This window comes from Hibiscus syriacus, unplaced genomic scaffold (assembly GCF_006381635.1).
Source record: "Hibiscus syriacus cultivar Baekdansim isolate YM2019G1 unplaced genomic scaffold, ASM638163v2 tig00111769_pilon, whole genome shotgun sequence".
NCBI classification, from domain to species: Eukaryota; Viridiplantae; Streptophyta; class Magnoliopsida; order Malvales; family Malvaceae; genus Hibiscus; species Hibiscus syriacus.
The window spans coordinates 784285-798712 of NW_024063172.1; the positions used below are offsets into that span (position 1 = coordinate 784285).

General features: G+C 34.1%; 1 protein-coding gene and 1 pseudogene across 3 annotated transcripts; one reads left to right on the plus strand and one right to left on the minus strand.

The window, feature by feature from the left end:
- The first annotated feature begins 1468 nt into the window (after positions 1-1468).
- Positions 1469-6803, plus strand: LOC120169473 (annotated as a pseudogene).
- A 1459-nt stretch (positions 6804-8262) lies between these two features.
- LOC120169472 (nuclear transport factor 2-like) lies at positions 8263-13686 on the minus strand. 3 transcript variants are annotated; one of them, XM_039177604.1, is made up of 9 exons: positions 13474-13671; positions 12465-12638; positions 11364-11658; positions 11045-11280; positions 10784-10967; positions 10548-10669; positions 10387-10452; positions 8938-9001; positions 8263-8773 (listed from the first exon to the last, which is right to left on the minus strand). In XM_039177604.1, the coding sequence occupies exons 2-9, from the start codon at positions 12636-12638 to the stop codon at positions 8544-8546; spliced, it is 1371 nt and encodes a 456-aa protein (XP_039033535.1). In that variant the 5' UTR covers positions 13474-13671; the 3' UTR covers positions 8263-8543. The 3 variants fall into 3 exon arrangements, with proteins under 3 accessions (XP_039033535.1, XP_039033534.1, XP_039033536.1); XM_039177603.1 differs by having other exon boundaries at positions 12465-12641; XM_039177605.1 differs by lacking the exons at positions 8263-8773; positions 8938-9001 and adding an exon at positions 10079-10289 and having other exon boundaries at positions 10330-10452; positions 12465-12641; positions 13474-13686.
- Positions 13687-14428: the final 742 nt, after the last annotated feature.

A 14428-nucleotide genomic window follows, 5' to 3' on the forward strand; every position in this document is an offset into this window, starting at 1 on the left:
GAATTTTATGGTGGTGAAATTTAAGAAATTAGAAATTTTGATTGTTAGAGTAAAATAGTTTGATAATTATAAATAAAAAATTCATATAAAATAATATATATATATATATAATAAATCGGGTACCGGGTTGGCGTTGAGTAAGATGTTGTGATTCGGGCTCGACCCGAATACCCGAAAAATTTAACAGACCGAGTATTTGACCCGAAAAACCGAGTATTTTCAAAATAAAGACATGATATTTTTTAACCAGATCGATGGGTCAGATCAATTAGATCGTATATTTTTTAACACCCCTAATCCTACTAGACTTAGTTACTTGTTTGTAGTTTTAATTCTATTGAAGCTGCATTTAAGTGGAAACAACCATTTACATTTGACTAAAATCCGATCAATATGTAAGGGAATAAAAAAATGTAGTAACATTCTATACTCATTTATTTATTTATTTATTTATAATTATAAATTTCTGATTTATTAATCGACTAAGCCGGATCAGATGCTGTATATGTGAGGACAATCATCCTAACTCAATTTTCTCTATTTAGTAACAATAAAATTAGAACCCTTAACATGAAACTTTTCAATGGATAAATTACATCATTCATCACTCAATTATCTTCTCACTTCTATTTTGGTCATTAAAATTTATTTTTTAAATTTAATTACTTAAATTTTAAATTACTCCTAATTTAATTACTTTAACTTTCAATTTTTTTTATTTTAATTATATATTAATAAAATAATAATAAAAATGTTGGGTCATACAATTATTAATAAAATAAATTAGAATGATTAAAACATAAGCAATTTGAAAGTTGAGTATTTAAATTATTTTTTTAAATTTTAATGACCAAACTAGGAGTGAAAAGATAGTTAAGTGATGACTGATGTAATTTATCTATAAAAATACTATGTGTAACAATTCTATTAAGTTTTTAATAGAGAAATACTAAAATAAAATAAAAAGTAAATATTAGTTATGATTTTAAAACAAATGAAAGTTTAGATATTAAAATACTCAAAATTAACTTTTGGTGTCTAAAGAATCTTTTATTAAAAGTAAGTTACTAATATTTTATCTGTTACATTTTTAGGTGCATACATTTAAAAAACGATAATTGATGTGTCAAGTTCAATTTTTTAAAAAATATTTTAAACTATATTTTATTAAAAAAAATAAGAAAAAATAAATGTAACATGTGTCATTTAATCATTTACCGTATTTTTTAACCGCAATCACTTAAAAATATAATAGATAAAATATTAGGTACATACTTTTTTTTTAAATGAAGAACCAAAAGTCAAATTTATGTATAATTTATACATTTTTTTATTAAGCCCATAACAAAATTTACATTATGTTGAATTAATAAAAGAATATTTTATTAGAAAATTTAAAAAAAAATCTCAAATAGCATAATATATCGGATCATGTCTCGATGAACGCATCGCAGCCGCCCCAGCTCCAATGCTCCCCAAAGCTAACCGGACCAGCTCAGTCAACTGGAAACCGTCTCCGGTTGTTGCCCTTGCTACTCCCACGTGGCATCCACTCGTGAGGATGGCTCCCTGGAGATTTGGCTTGTCTCTCCCGGCTCCGTTGGCTGGCATCATCAGCTGGTACGTTCACCTTTTTCTGGTTTCATCAGTCATCTTTTTAGTTTTAGTTCAGTTTTAACTTGTTGATAGCTTTGTGTAGACTATTCATGGAGGTTCTAATTGTCGAGTTTCGTCACTGGTGTGGTGTCGCATTGGATCAAAAGGCCTGTCTTCCGTCCGGTTTTCTCCTCGAGTATTGATGGCTCAGTCTCGGAATGGGATCCTTTTGAGTTGAAGCAGAAGGTTGTGTTTTTTTTCCAATGATTTTGGTCGCTTTTGCCATCCCCCCCCCCCCCTAATCTCTGCTTTATTAATCTATTTGTTGAACCCGACTGGGCTTCTATTGGATGATTCCGACCTCTCTAGCTTCAGTGGATACTTCGATTAGTTTCTTATGATGTTTTGAATAATGAAGGTAGTACCTGAGTTCCGAGGTCGATTTTCTCATTTTCTTCCAGTTGCCTTAGTGTAGGTTTAATTGTTTATGTTGATCAAGTTTTGAAATGTCGCTTAGAGCCGAGGAGAGCAATAATGTGATATATGGTTGCATTGACCATCTAATTTGCAGGAAGATATCAGTAGATGTTATCTTGTATTCATTATTTATTTATTTGATTAAACCCTTATGCAGATTGTGCTAGAGTCAATTGGGTTTTCAATCTGGCAGATGGCGGTGGCACCGATTAATAAACTGCCAACTCATGAAGAGACTAGATCTCACAGTTTTGGAAATGATTATTTGGACAATAAATATGAATCCAATGATTCTGATGATGATGAAAACTGGGAAAGTGAAGATGTTTCAGACTCGGAACAATTTCATCATAAACTAGTCACGGAAGATAGACGTGTAGCAATTGCTTGTGATGATGGAGCTGTGAGGATATACAGTGTTTCTGATTCAGATAACTTTATCTACCTTAAATCGTTGCTCCGGGTTAGTAGTGAGATTTCTACACCTGAGCTGCTATTGTTCCTGGGTCATTGCTTTTAGTTTTACTTGGAGCTTATCGGTGCTAATACTATTTGCAGGACGTGCTCTAAGCGTGACCTGGAGTCATGACTCAAATAGGATATATTCTGGGAGTAGTGATGGGTAAGTTTTTCATCTAGTGAATTTGATATGATACATGATATTTTTACAACAATAAATATGTTGGTCCATATAATGCTTGTTTATTTATTACTTTTTTTATTGACATTATACTATTAATTTCAATTTTACCGAACTTCTATGTAGGGTTGATTAGTAAGGCAGAGGTGGGGATTGCCTCTTCCACTTCTGCCCCTATCTTTCATGGATGTTAAAAATATCTATCTCCATGGATATTGGTTACATCATAACCGCTCCACCGCATTAGATGGTTTATGAACTATTAGTTATTTGAAGTAGATACACATGAATTATAATAGTTTGTTCATTAACTATTATTTTACTATATATGGTTGATTAGTGTACATAATACTTGTATTTATGGAGTATTTTGTATTAGTATGTATATATGTCTAATATATACTAAATATAAGAAAGGCATGCATAGATAATTTTCAGGGGTAAAATATTGATTTTAAAAGGTACGGAAGAGCAGAGCAAGCATTTAGCAAAGCTACTGCACTCCATGCCTTCGACTTTTTTTTTGTTTTTTGGGGGGGGGGGAATAGTGAAAAACCTCTCCACTCAGTGGATCTTTGCAAAATCTGTGAGATAGATATGGTCTTGCCATCCTTGATGGTGCATGCTTTACAGAGCGTTTGCTCTTATTTTTTCCCATTTAATCTTGTCTACTGTAGTAACAGCTGCACTAACCTTCCTGCAGGTTTAGTAGAGGCTGGAATGCTGATTTGGGTCATGAAATTTTTCGAAGTGTAGTTGCTTTTGGAGGTTTGGGCAGTGGGCCTGAGCTTTGCATATGGTCATTACTTTCTTTGAGGTACGTATCGGATCTTCCATCTCAACTGAATGTGCACTTAGTTGTGCATTATATTGTGAAATATCAATGGATATTCTATATCAAAGGTTGATGTGCTTCCTTTTGACGGTTGGTTTATTGTTTAGGTGTGTAACTGTTGTTAGTGCTGACAATGCTGGATCTGTTCAGTTCTGGAATGGGGATAATGGGACTCTTCTCCAGACACATTCTATCCACAAAGGTGATGTGAATGCCTTGGCAGCAACTCCAAGTCATAACAGGGTGTTTTCTGCTGGGTCTGATGGACAGGTATGGATGGCAAGGGGTTGGGGTGCTCTATTCATGCTTTCTAAGGCTAAAATATTTAAACTAGGACAGAAAATAATTGGTGTATAGTTTTCTCTTTTTCAACTATAATGTTTTTCTTTTAGAATTTTGCTGCATCGTGTTATTAAATTTAATCTTGGTCCTTGTCTCTAATGTCTACTGTGTTGTTACATTTTATAGGTTATTCTTTATAAGCTTTCCAGTGAGATGGTTCAGTCTGATAACGACAAATCTTCTTTTGAAATGTTGAAAAAATGGGTGTTTGTGGGTTCTGTAAGGGCTCATACTCATGATGTTAGAGCATTGACAATGGCGATGCCTATCAGTTCTGAAGGTCTGTTCATATTTATGATTCAGTGTTTATTTATTGTTTTATTTATTTCATTAATTTTGAACTTGCATTTTTCTGTTTTTAGTTAAATAAATTGTGTTCTTATTAATTTTAACTTCTCTTTTTTCCTTCTAATTTCTAGGTTATTTAGATGAAGCAAAAGACTTGCAAGATGACAAGAGGAAAAAAGTAAAAAGAATTCGATCTGGGGAGAATCCCCTTGATTTCAGTTATGGTAAATGGGCTCATTTTGGAGTTCCCATGCTTGTCTCTGCTGGTGATGATGCGAAGCTATTTGCATACTCTGCTAAAGAGTTTACTACGTTCTCCCACACGATATTTGCCCTGCACCTCAGAGAGTTCCTATTCAACTGGTCACTAGCACAAGGTTCAACCGGGCTTCTTTTCTCTTGGTTCAGGCTTCTAATTGGTTAGATGTGCTCTGTGTTTGTGGGTTCTGGCTCCTATAGTGGTCCCGTGACCACTAATAAAGTAGCTCGGGTTAAGAGTAAGGCTTGTCGAAAAATCATTTGCAGTGCAATGTCCAACACAGGGGAGCTTTTCGGTTATTCTGACCTCATTAGGCCCAGCCTATTTGCACTAAGTAGACAATCTGGCCAAAATACATGGACGGTCAGTAAAAGGCAACTTCCTCAGAAACTTCCATCTGCACATTCTATGGTTTTTACCTCTGATGGGTCACGGTTGCTTATAGTAGGCCATGATAGAAAGATCTATGTAAGCCTCTACCCTCATGGCTTTCTTGTATTCTCCTTGTAGTTTTTAAATTTTGATTTTTCTCTAATTATCTATCTCATGATTATTATTTTTTAGGTTGGGGGAAAGAGTATTTTTATCCTAATAAATAAAATTTAGGTTTTTGAGGTCTTTCACCTCATTCTTAATGGCTTACTCAAGCAAATATTTTCCACCTTAAACTTGGAAATTTAGATTTTGTGTTAATGTGCACTCAGCCTAGTACATTTGCTTATTGTAACATAATATGAATGTACGGAGGAAACAAAGAAAAGAGTTTTCAATAGCAAAGTGTAGAACCTCTTTTAACCTTCGAATATGTGAGTTCGGGTAATGTGTTTGTGTGATCCTCGGTAATGACTTACTTTCCTGGTTTATAGATTATGGATTTGGAGAGCTCAAAACTACTGCATACCTTCATCCCTTGTCGTCAGGAGCATGAGGATGGACCTGCTGGTGAGTCTCTCATAACGAAAATGTTCACAAGTTCTGATGACCGCTGGCTAGATGCTATCAACTGCTTTGGAGATATATATTTATTCAGTCTGGAGACACTAAGGTACGAAATTACATTTGAGGAAATTATTAATTAGTTGCCACTTAATAGCTACTAGTTGATAATGCCGTTTCAAATATATGATTAATGTTGATGTGATGAGGCCGGCTGAATGTTTTTATTTTTGTTTTGTTTCTCTGGACCAGGCAGCACTGGTTTATATCAAGATTGGATGGTGCCTCTGTAACCGCTGGTGGCTTTCCCCCTCAGAATAATAACATGCTTATCGTCACAACATCTTCAAACCAGTTCTATATATTTGATGTGGAAGCTAGACAATTGGGTGAATGGTCAACACAGCATACATTCACTCTTCCCAAAAGATACCGAGAATTTCCTGGGGAGGTTATCGGGTTATCTTTCTCCCCTGCATCATCCTCCAATCCATCAAAATCAACATCTGTTGTTGTTTATAGTGCAAGGTGCTAATTATTTTACTTGTGTTTATGTTGTCGTTGTAGCCCATATCTTAATATATATTAGCCATTGTGATTGGCATGACCAAGTTGGGGGTATAGGTGCGTTAGTTTGTGCTGTTTTATCAAGGTGCCCGCTGGTTTCTTCTGCTACCTTCTCATCTTTGCATAATTAATATGCCGGCTGTTTTGCTATCGTGTTAGCTTAAAACTGATAATCTTATCTCCCACAAAATTTTGGGGCAGATTAAGTGTTGCTTTTTCTAATTGCTTTTAGGAAGTTTGGAGATCCAGTAAGTTTATGATCCTTCCATAATTTTAGGGCAGATATGCTTAAGTGGAGATACGAGGAAATATTCATCGTGGCTAATTGTCCGGCACTTGTTTCGTTTCTCTCCTTTTTTTTCCCATCTAAACTTATTTTGCAATAAAATCCCATTTCTATGTGGTTTTTTTATTTATTTATGATAAATTATTTTAATGGATGGAGTTTGTAACTGTAGGGCAATGTGTTCGATCGACTTTGGGAAGGGAGTACATGAAGACGATGAAAGCGAGTTGGTACATGGGGCTTTGTTGAAGCTTCGAGGGTCTCTCACCAAAACCAGATGGAAACATTTGTTGAGAGATACCGGTAAGAAAGATTCTAAACAGACTAGTAGAAAAAACAATTTCGACATAATCGGTTTTCGAGACCCCGTTTTATTTATCGGACACCTTGCGAGAAATTCCATCATGATCATAGACAAACCATGGATGGAAGTGGTCAAGTCTTTTGACACTGCACCTGTTCAGAGACAGATTTATGGGACTTAACTTGTTTTGGTAGGGAAAAAAATGTTGCATAGCTTGAGTGGCTATTGGGAGTGGGAGAAGTGAAAATTCAACCACATCCCATTCCCCCATTTGGAATCCCTCTTTGTGTTCCTCAATTTTTGTAATCAGTTTTGTAGTCTTTGATTGATAGGTTAATTGATTTGATTCACACATTCTTGTTATATAAAAATGGTAGGTTACTACTAATGTTGCTGCAAAATATTGTTAGAATTAGCCTTGAATAAATTTTAGGGTAAATTACATGTTTAGTATTTAAACTAACAATTTTGGTTTGTTTTAGTACCTAAATTTTTATTTTTTTAAAATCATATCTAAAATTTGTTTTTGTTTTATTTTAATAATCCATCATTAAAAATTTTATTTTATTTTATTTTAATGTTCTTTTTTAAAATTTAACGTTTATTTTAACATCATTTTTAACGGCGAGTACTAACATGAAACAAAAATAAAATTTTAGCTATGATTTTGAAAATATTAAAAGTTTAGATATCAAAATAGATTAAAATTGATAATTTAGGTATTAAATATGTATTTTATCTTGAATTCCAAGTAAATGTGGGTTAGATATATATATCTTATTAATCTGGGGTAAGTATAAAGATAGTATATGTTCAAAGATAATTTTCAATCACTTAACATTGAACTTTGATATTCTAGTGGTTGAATCTGAGATCTCTAGGAATAACAATAATTTTTTTACTATTAAATACTATACGGTATATGAATATTGAATGTTGATTGGTTGCATGAATTGTTATTGTACAAATACTTTACTAGAACACTAACCTTATGATAAATGGCTCAATTATTAGCTTCATAAGGTAGTCTGCATAAATTTATATATGCATGATATAGTAGAATAGTTATACATCATTAAACTTCAAATAATAATTATACATCATTAAACTTCAAATAATAATTATACATCATTAAACTTCAAATAATAATTATACATCATTAAACTTCATAAAGCTCTACACTCGGAATTGTTTTAGAGCACACAAAATTGGGGGAGTAAAATTCGACTTAACTAGAAAAATCAATTTATTCAATTCGAGTCTAAAAAATTTCGAGTTCATATTGAGTTGTAAAATACAACTCGAATAACTAGGAATTTTAGTAATTAATGAATTGGTTTTCAAGTTTGAGTCAAGTCTTTCGACTTGTATGATGTATGCGTATCACATATTTAAATAAGAATCAAATAATATCATAATATGATAAATGTTTACAATTAAATTTAATTTGAAACTCAAAAATTAGACTCGACTGAAGTTTTTTTTAAGTCAACTTCAAGTTGTAAAGCAAGACTCATCAACTCGATTTTTTCACTCGACTCGATCGAACACTCATCCTTACATGAAAATATTTTAAAATTTAAGGGTCAATTTAAAAGAGTGGTAATAGTTTGGAGACCGCCAATGCAATTAACTTTAATATGTATATATATAATTCTTTCCTGTCTAATGTTGCTCTAAAAAGAAAAGAAAATCATATCCATTTGAACAAAGAAACGATAGTGAATTAAACTGAATAAAGAGAAACGCTTTCCGTCATGAACTTTGAAGCTAGAGATCCCTTTACAGCTAAAAAACTCGGTGATATCCATCAAATGTAAAATAATAAATCAAATCTTGAGGATGACCTTTAAGTTTGCCCCGGTAACAACATGCCCTACACAAAATTCTCTAAGCTACTGCACTGCCTCTCATATTCCGAGAACTACGATAAAAGTCTGCGACTCGAATATGTCCAAAATGTTGCGTACTAACCTCATCCTCAAGATTTTTCTGCCAAGAAAAAAATGAGTTTTATTCGATCGGGTTTGAAGTCGAAGAAATCTGCTTCGGTCCACTTGAACGACCACCTCTCCCTCTCCCTTCACGCCAAGCTGAACCTCTAGGTCGACCAGAAAATTCACCACGGTTTCCATATTCGTTTCTGCCAAAGCCTCGGTTGCCAACAAAATTTCCACGGCCCCTGAAGCTGTCGGTTCGAAACCCTCCTCTTCTGGGTAGGAAGCTACCTCTTTCATTACCAACTGTAAGAAACAGCAGCAGGGGTGACTATCAGATGAGTTTGATCTTTATAGTTCATGCAGTTTCAATATTATGTTATTAACCATCACAAATAAATCGAACAAATTTCAGAGTAACAAAGTTCAAATCAATAGTGTACCGATAAGTTCATAGAGTTTTTACTTACCTCTGGTTGAAGTTCTCTTTATCTCGACAACAGCTTGACGGTCTCCAATCGTAATCGGTGATGCCTGAATATTAAGGTTCATTATGCAATAAGTGCAATGCCGCAAAATGTAAACTTCGAAAGAAGCAAGGAAATGGCAGGTTTTGAGCAAGGAATTGACATTTTAATTACGCAGAATTTACAATTATGATAAAAGATGATGTCTGGGATCAGATTATTGTAGGGAAACCGAAGTCGAAGAAAACTCAGGTGGATATAAAAGGTTTATGAGGATGTGATGTACACATTAGTTAGAAACATTTCAAGCAATACTATTTCTTTTTAGCTTATCTTCATAGAACTGCAGATAAGAAATGATCCTAATATCAGACCACCTAAAGAATCAGGTAGCATACTTAAAAGTCCCATCCGACAGACAGAGACCAGGTAAGAATCAGTCAGCCATATCGCATATGAAACCAAGCTGCATGCATAAGTTACCATGCATTACGACCAGACCATGTATAAGCATGTAATCAGGTATCATTATGAACACAGCATGATATCATGCTATGCATCTCAAAACTAATCTACATCGCATACTGCATACGGAAGGCAAGGGCAAGATAGACCAGATAAGCATCAGGCGAGCCATATAAATTATAAAGCCTAGCTGCATGCATGATAAGTTACCTTGCATTATGACCACTTCATGTATAAGCATGATATCATGCTATGCTTTAAAGATTAATCTACATCACACATTGCACATGGTGGGCCAGCGCACCATCATATCAAGAGATATATGAGCAAATAACAATATAGCTTCATATTAAATGAAGCCAAACACATCTTCAAGGTCACCTAGAGAGAGGTTTTCACTCATTCCCGAATGAGGCAGAGAACAGAACACCAAATGAACATTAGGATATTATGGCAACATGAAAGCATTTGCATAATAATGATCAAAGGACTAGGATTTGACTAGAAAAAATAGGGAAGAACCAAGTTAGGAGCACAATTAATATACACAAACAAGGCATTGATATTTTACAGATATTTAACATGCAGCATATTCATAAATAATTATCGGTTATTGATGCTCTAGAATCGGGGGAGGGGGGACAGAGACTACTTAAAAAGTTGATTTGCTCTCAATGTACGGTATTTGATGCTTGCACTGAGAAGCTAATTAGTACCTGAAGGCAGACAAAACTGCACTTTCCTACTTTTGGAGCTTGTACATATAAAGAAAATAAAAAGTATGAAAAACTAAAGATGCTCTTGATGAAAATTTGTTTCCCCTTAATTGGTTGAAAGAGTTGTGGTGTCAAGAACATTTAACTGATCCCATATGATTTTCAAAACCTTCCTCCGATAACATGGGCATTAAAAAGAGTGGACTGAAAGAAACTGATAAATCTGAAACATTCTTTCAATATGTATATATATAATAAACATGATCCATACCTGAATTGCATCATTCATGGAGCTCAAAGACAGAAATTCAACAAAACCAAAACAGTATCCTTGTTGCTGAAGAAATAGAATGTAGAAATATCAAGAAATGAATGTTTGTGAAATAGAATGTAATATATTATTCATTCAATTTCAATGTGCCAGCAACCAACCTTATTGTTTCTAACTTGGACACCCCCTTGCTTGATGGGTCCAAATTTCTTAAACTCCTGCTCCAGCTGTGCAGGCATCACATTGAAGGGCAAGTTCTTTATGTAAATGGAATGACCCTCAACTGTTAGTTAAATAGAGTTAATACACAGTTATCTCATACTGAAGTCTGAAAGCATATATGATGATTTTAGATCGCACACCCTAAATTTGTAAACAACACACACACATGGGATACCTTCCTCAGGAATATCGGTACTCTCAGTGGCATCAAATTCAATGCTAGAAGGTGCACATGCTTCTGGAGGAGCAGGTGCTGGAGACACAAGAGGCTGGCTCTCAGTTTCCCGGGGCATCACTCTAGAGGAATTAGTGGGGACATAAACTCTAGTTGGACCTGAATTCCCTTTTGGTACTTTTACCTATAACAATAACCAAGAAATTTCAGCAAGCAACTAAATGCAAAAACTGGAAAGTAAATATTCATGTATGAACTCACAATTGATGCGTAAGATTTCTTCGGTGTATCTTCTTGGGCTGAAGAAGTTGATTCAACAACTACTGGAATATCATTACTATGAGAATGCGAATGGGATACCGAAAGAGCCTCTTGTTCATTAACCAGTTGTCTTTCCTTGTCTGATGGCTCAGCAACTTGCTCAACAACATTTTGATTCTCTTCCACAAAAGCAGTTGTTGCATCTGTTGGAGAAGGATCCACACCTTGAGGAGGCTCTGCAAACAAAAATTAAAAAGAATATTGAAAGAAAATCCAACAAAACATATGGAAAAGAAAAAAGAAAACAATATAAGTTTACCATGTTCTGCTGCAGAAGGAACTCTAGGAGCATCATAAACGCCATTAACTTTCTGTTTCTCCAAGGATTCACCATCCTCTACATACCTAAATACATCATTTAGAACAAAGTACCCATTGTCCTGGGGAGCCAGGAAAAAAGATTGTGCAAATTTTTTCTTCAAGTTATCCTTTCCAGTTAGACATCCAGTTACAAGCACAATTACCCCTTCCTTGTAAGACTTCTGAGCATCAGCAGTACTAATCTCAGCCTTATAATTTTTGTAATCCAAGGAAAGAATCTTTTCATTAATACCCTGTTCAAGAAAAAATGTTATTGGAAGGCCTTTGCACCAGATGATAGTATAAAACTGACAGCAACTGTAAATTTATAACACCGTATAACTAAAAGCTATTTGTTATTGGAAACTTAAAAGGACGATAATATTACAATTTCAAATTCCTAAAAATTATAATAACTACACACTAGAGCATGTGTGATGGATTTGTCATGTTCGCTACATTGATGTTCTACGTTCATGCTTACAAACGGATGTGCAATATTGTGAATCAGAGATGAATATAAAAATGACCAGATGAATGAGACATTTTTTCAGAACACTACGCCTTTTTTAAATGAAAACCAAAAAGAAATTTGAAATAAGTTAAGCTCCAACTAAGATAATATTTATTAGTGAAAGTAACAATAGTAGCAAAAACAAACGTCACAGATGAAGAGAAAACTGTCAGAGCATAACACATATTTTATTGCCAAATTGAGAATACCATTTCCATGACATGTATTCAGAACTCAGAAGCATCATACACTAACTCCAAAAAGTTTAACCCTGCAAATTTCTTGATGCGAAACCTACAGACTCAAGCACAGGTGCTCAATAAGTATCACCTAAATCATAGGTTAATCCATCACCCTTTAACCAAGTAGTAGGTAATAAATCAGCATCTATTAAATGCACATCATCAGTATAGAATTAAAGAAATTTAAAGTAGCTTATGACATGCTGAATGTTCTCAAGAAATTTTAAAGATCAATGATCAGAAACTCTTAGAACTAACAAAGAGAACAACATTGAGAAGTAATAACACAAGCCAAGCAGCTTACTTGCATGGTTGTCACTGATGTCATCATACCATTGGAGTCTGGCCGACTAAGCACGCTTGAATCATGATAGAATTTATGAGCCAACTCTGGAGAATTGTAAAGAATGTGGTAATACTGCTCAACAAAAGCATTTCCAACAACTTGGGCACTTGGAGTAGCCGGTTCCAATGCCATCTGCTGGAAGAAAATACCATACAGAAATTTACCACCAGAATATATCTTCAAGGTCAAATGAGAAAACAACTGCCCCTAAACTACAACCTCAGAGATAAAGCCTGGAAATAGAACTAACAAGGCTGAAAACACCCCCCCCCCCCCAAAAAAAAGCCAATTAAAAAGCATTGCCACCAACAGCATAAATGGAACAATAAAATCATAATAGGGCTTAATTTACATTAGTCTACCTACATGCTATAAGAATAGACTGCTACATTCTCATGAAAACCCTTTGACTTAAATGCATTAAGCCAAGTATTCGTCTAAAGAAATCAATAAAAAAGAACATCTATCAAAAGTTGTTAAAAAGAGCCTAAATACCAACAATTTTCACTTTAAAATCTAAAGATTAAACAACACTTAAATCGTAATAAGGCTAACTTATACTATTATTTTACCTACAGTCTATAAGAGTAGAGCGCCACATTCTTCCCAAAAATTAAATGCATCAACCAAGGATTCATATAAAAGCAATAAAAAATAAAACAAACCTAAATAATCGAAGAAAAAATAGCAGATTCCTTGGATCCAACCAGCAAGTACGTCCAGGAAAAAAAACCCGAATAATAAAAATGGGGAATACCCATCGAAGAAAGCCAAAAGCGTTTAATGAATCAAGCAACATTTTTAGGAGGCATGGATACCATAAAGTAAAGGACCTTAAAAACCCATAACAAAAAATAATTTTCTTAATCAGATAACAAATAAAAAACTGAACTTTATAGTAATGACTGATCCGCTAAACGACACCAAAGAAAAAAAATACCAGAAATAAGACGATCGGGGAAAGTACCTGAAAATGGGAGATGCTGAATGTTTTTCCTTCAGAGAATAAAAAGAATTTTGTAGGAAGGTAGCTCTTTATTAACGGAAGGATCAGAGGAAGAGTTCGAATCGCTTGAATCTGTTTTAAAAGAGAGTTATTTGTTGAAGGAGATGAAGATGACACAGTAGCTTTGAGTCTTAGAAAAAACTAAGTGCTGGAATGGGAAACGGAGAATAAGGGAAAGAGACAGTGACGAAAGGTATTTGTGAACTGTGAAGGTATTTTCCTCTAACCTGCTTCGATTTTTCAGCTTCTTTTTGTGGATTTTTTTGGCTTAATTATAAAGTAAGTGCACAAACTATACCCTTTATTACAAATAGGTTCCCAAACTTTTTTTAAATCATCCATGTACTTAACGTTACAAATGTTACTAGGGATGGACATGGGACGGGTCAGATTTTTGTCCACCCGATCTGACCTGAAAATTTTAAATCCTCCACCCGACCTGAAAAATATACCTCTTCCCCCGACCCGAACCTGACCTAATTTTTTTAGATAAAATATGAATCCGACCTAAAATAATATTTATTAAAAATATTATTTTTATTCAATAAAAATAGAGATTTAATTGAAAGAAATTAATATATCAAGGGGTATTATTACTATTATCCCTAAATATATAAGTTAAATTATAATTTTTTTCACGTTGTGTCGGGTCGAGTATTTTTCACCCGAACATACTTTAAAAAAACCCATCCCAAAATTGATTTTTTTTAAATCGACCCGATCAAGTCAGGTCGGGTCAAATTCAAGTCCCATGCCCATCCCTAAACATTACCAAGTGTTCGGATCATACCGTCGCTAAATTTTACTGTAAAGTCACATGTGTTATATTCTGGCAATTTAAAAAATATATTTAAAATTAAAAAAAAATTAAAATCATATTTTAAACACATAAATTTTGAAATAGGCCCAAAACTTT

Bases quoted from the DNA above. Each gene is read 5' to 3' on its own strand.
- LOC120169472 (XM_039177604.1), bottom strand. From the start codon at position 12,638: ATGGCATTGGAACCGGCTACTCCAAGTGCCCAAGTTGTTGGAAATGCT. The intron at 10,670-10,783 runs GTATCCCATGTG...TTTAACTAACAG, and splicing joins TACCGATATTCCTGAGGAAG to TTGAGGGTCATTCCATTTAC. The intron at 10,453-10,547 runs GTTGGTTGCTGG...CTATTTCTTCAG, and splicing joins TCCAAGTTAGAAACAATAAG to CAACAAGGATACTGTTTTGG.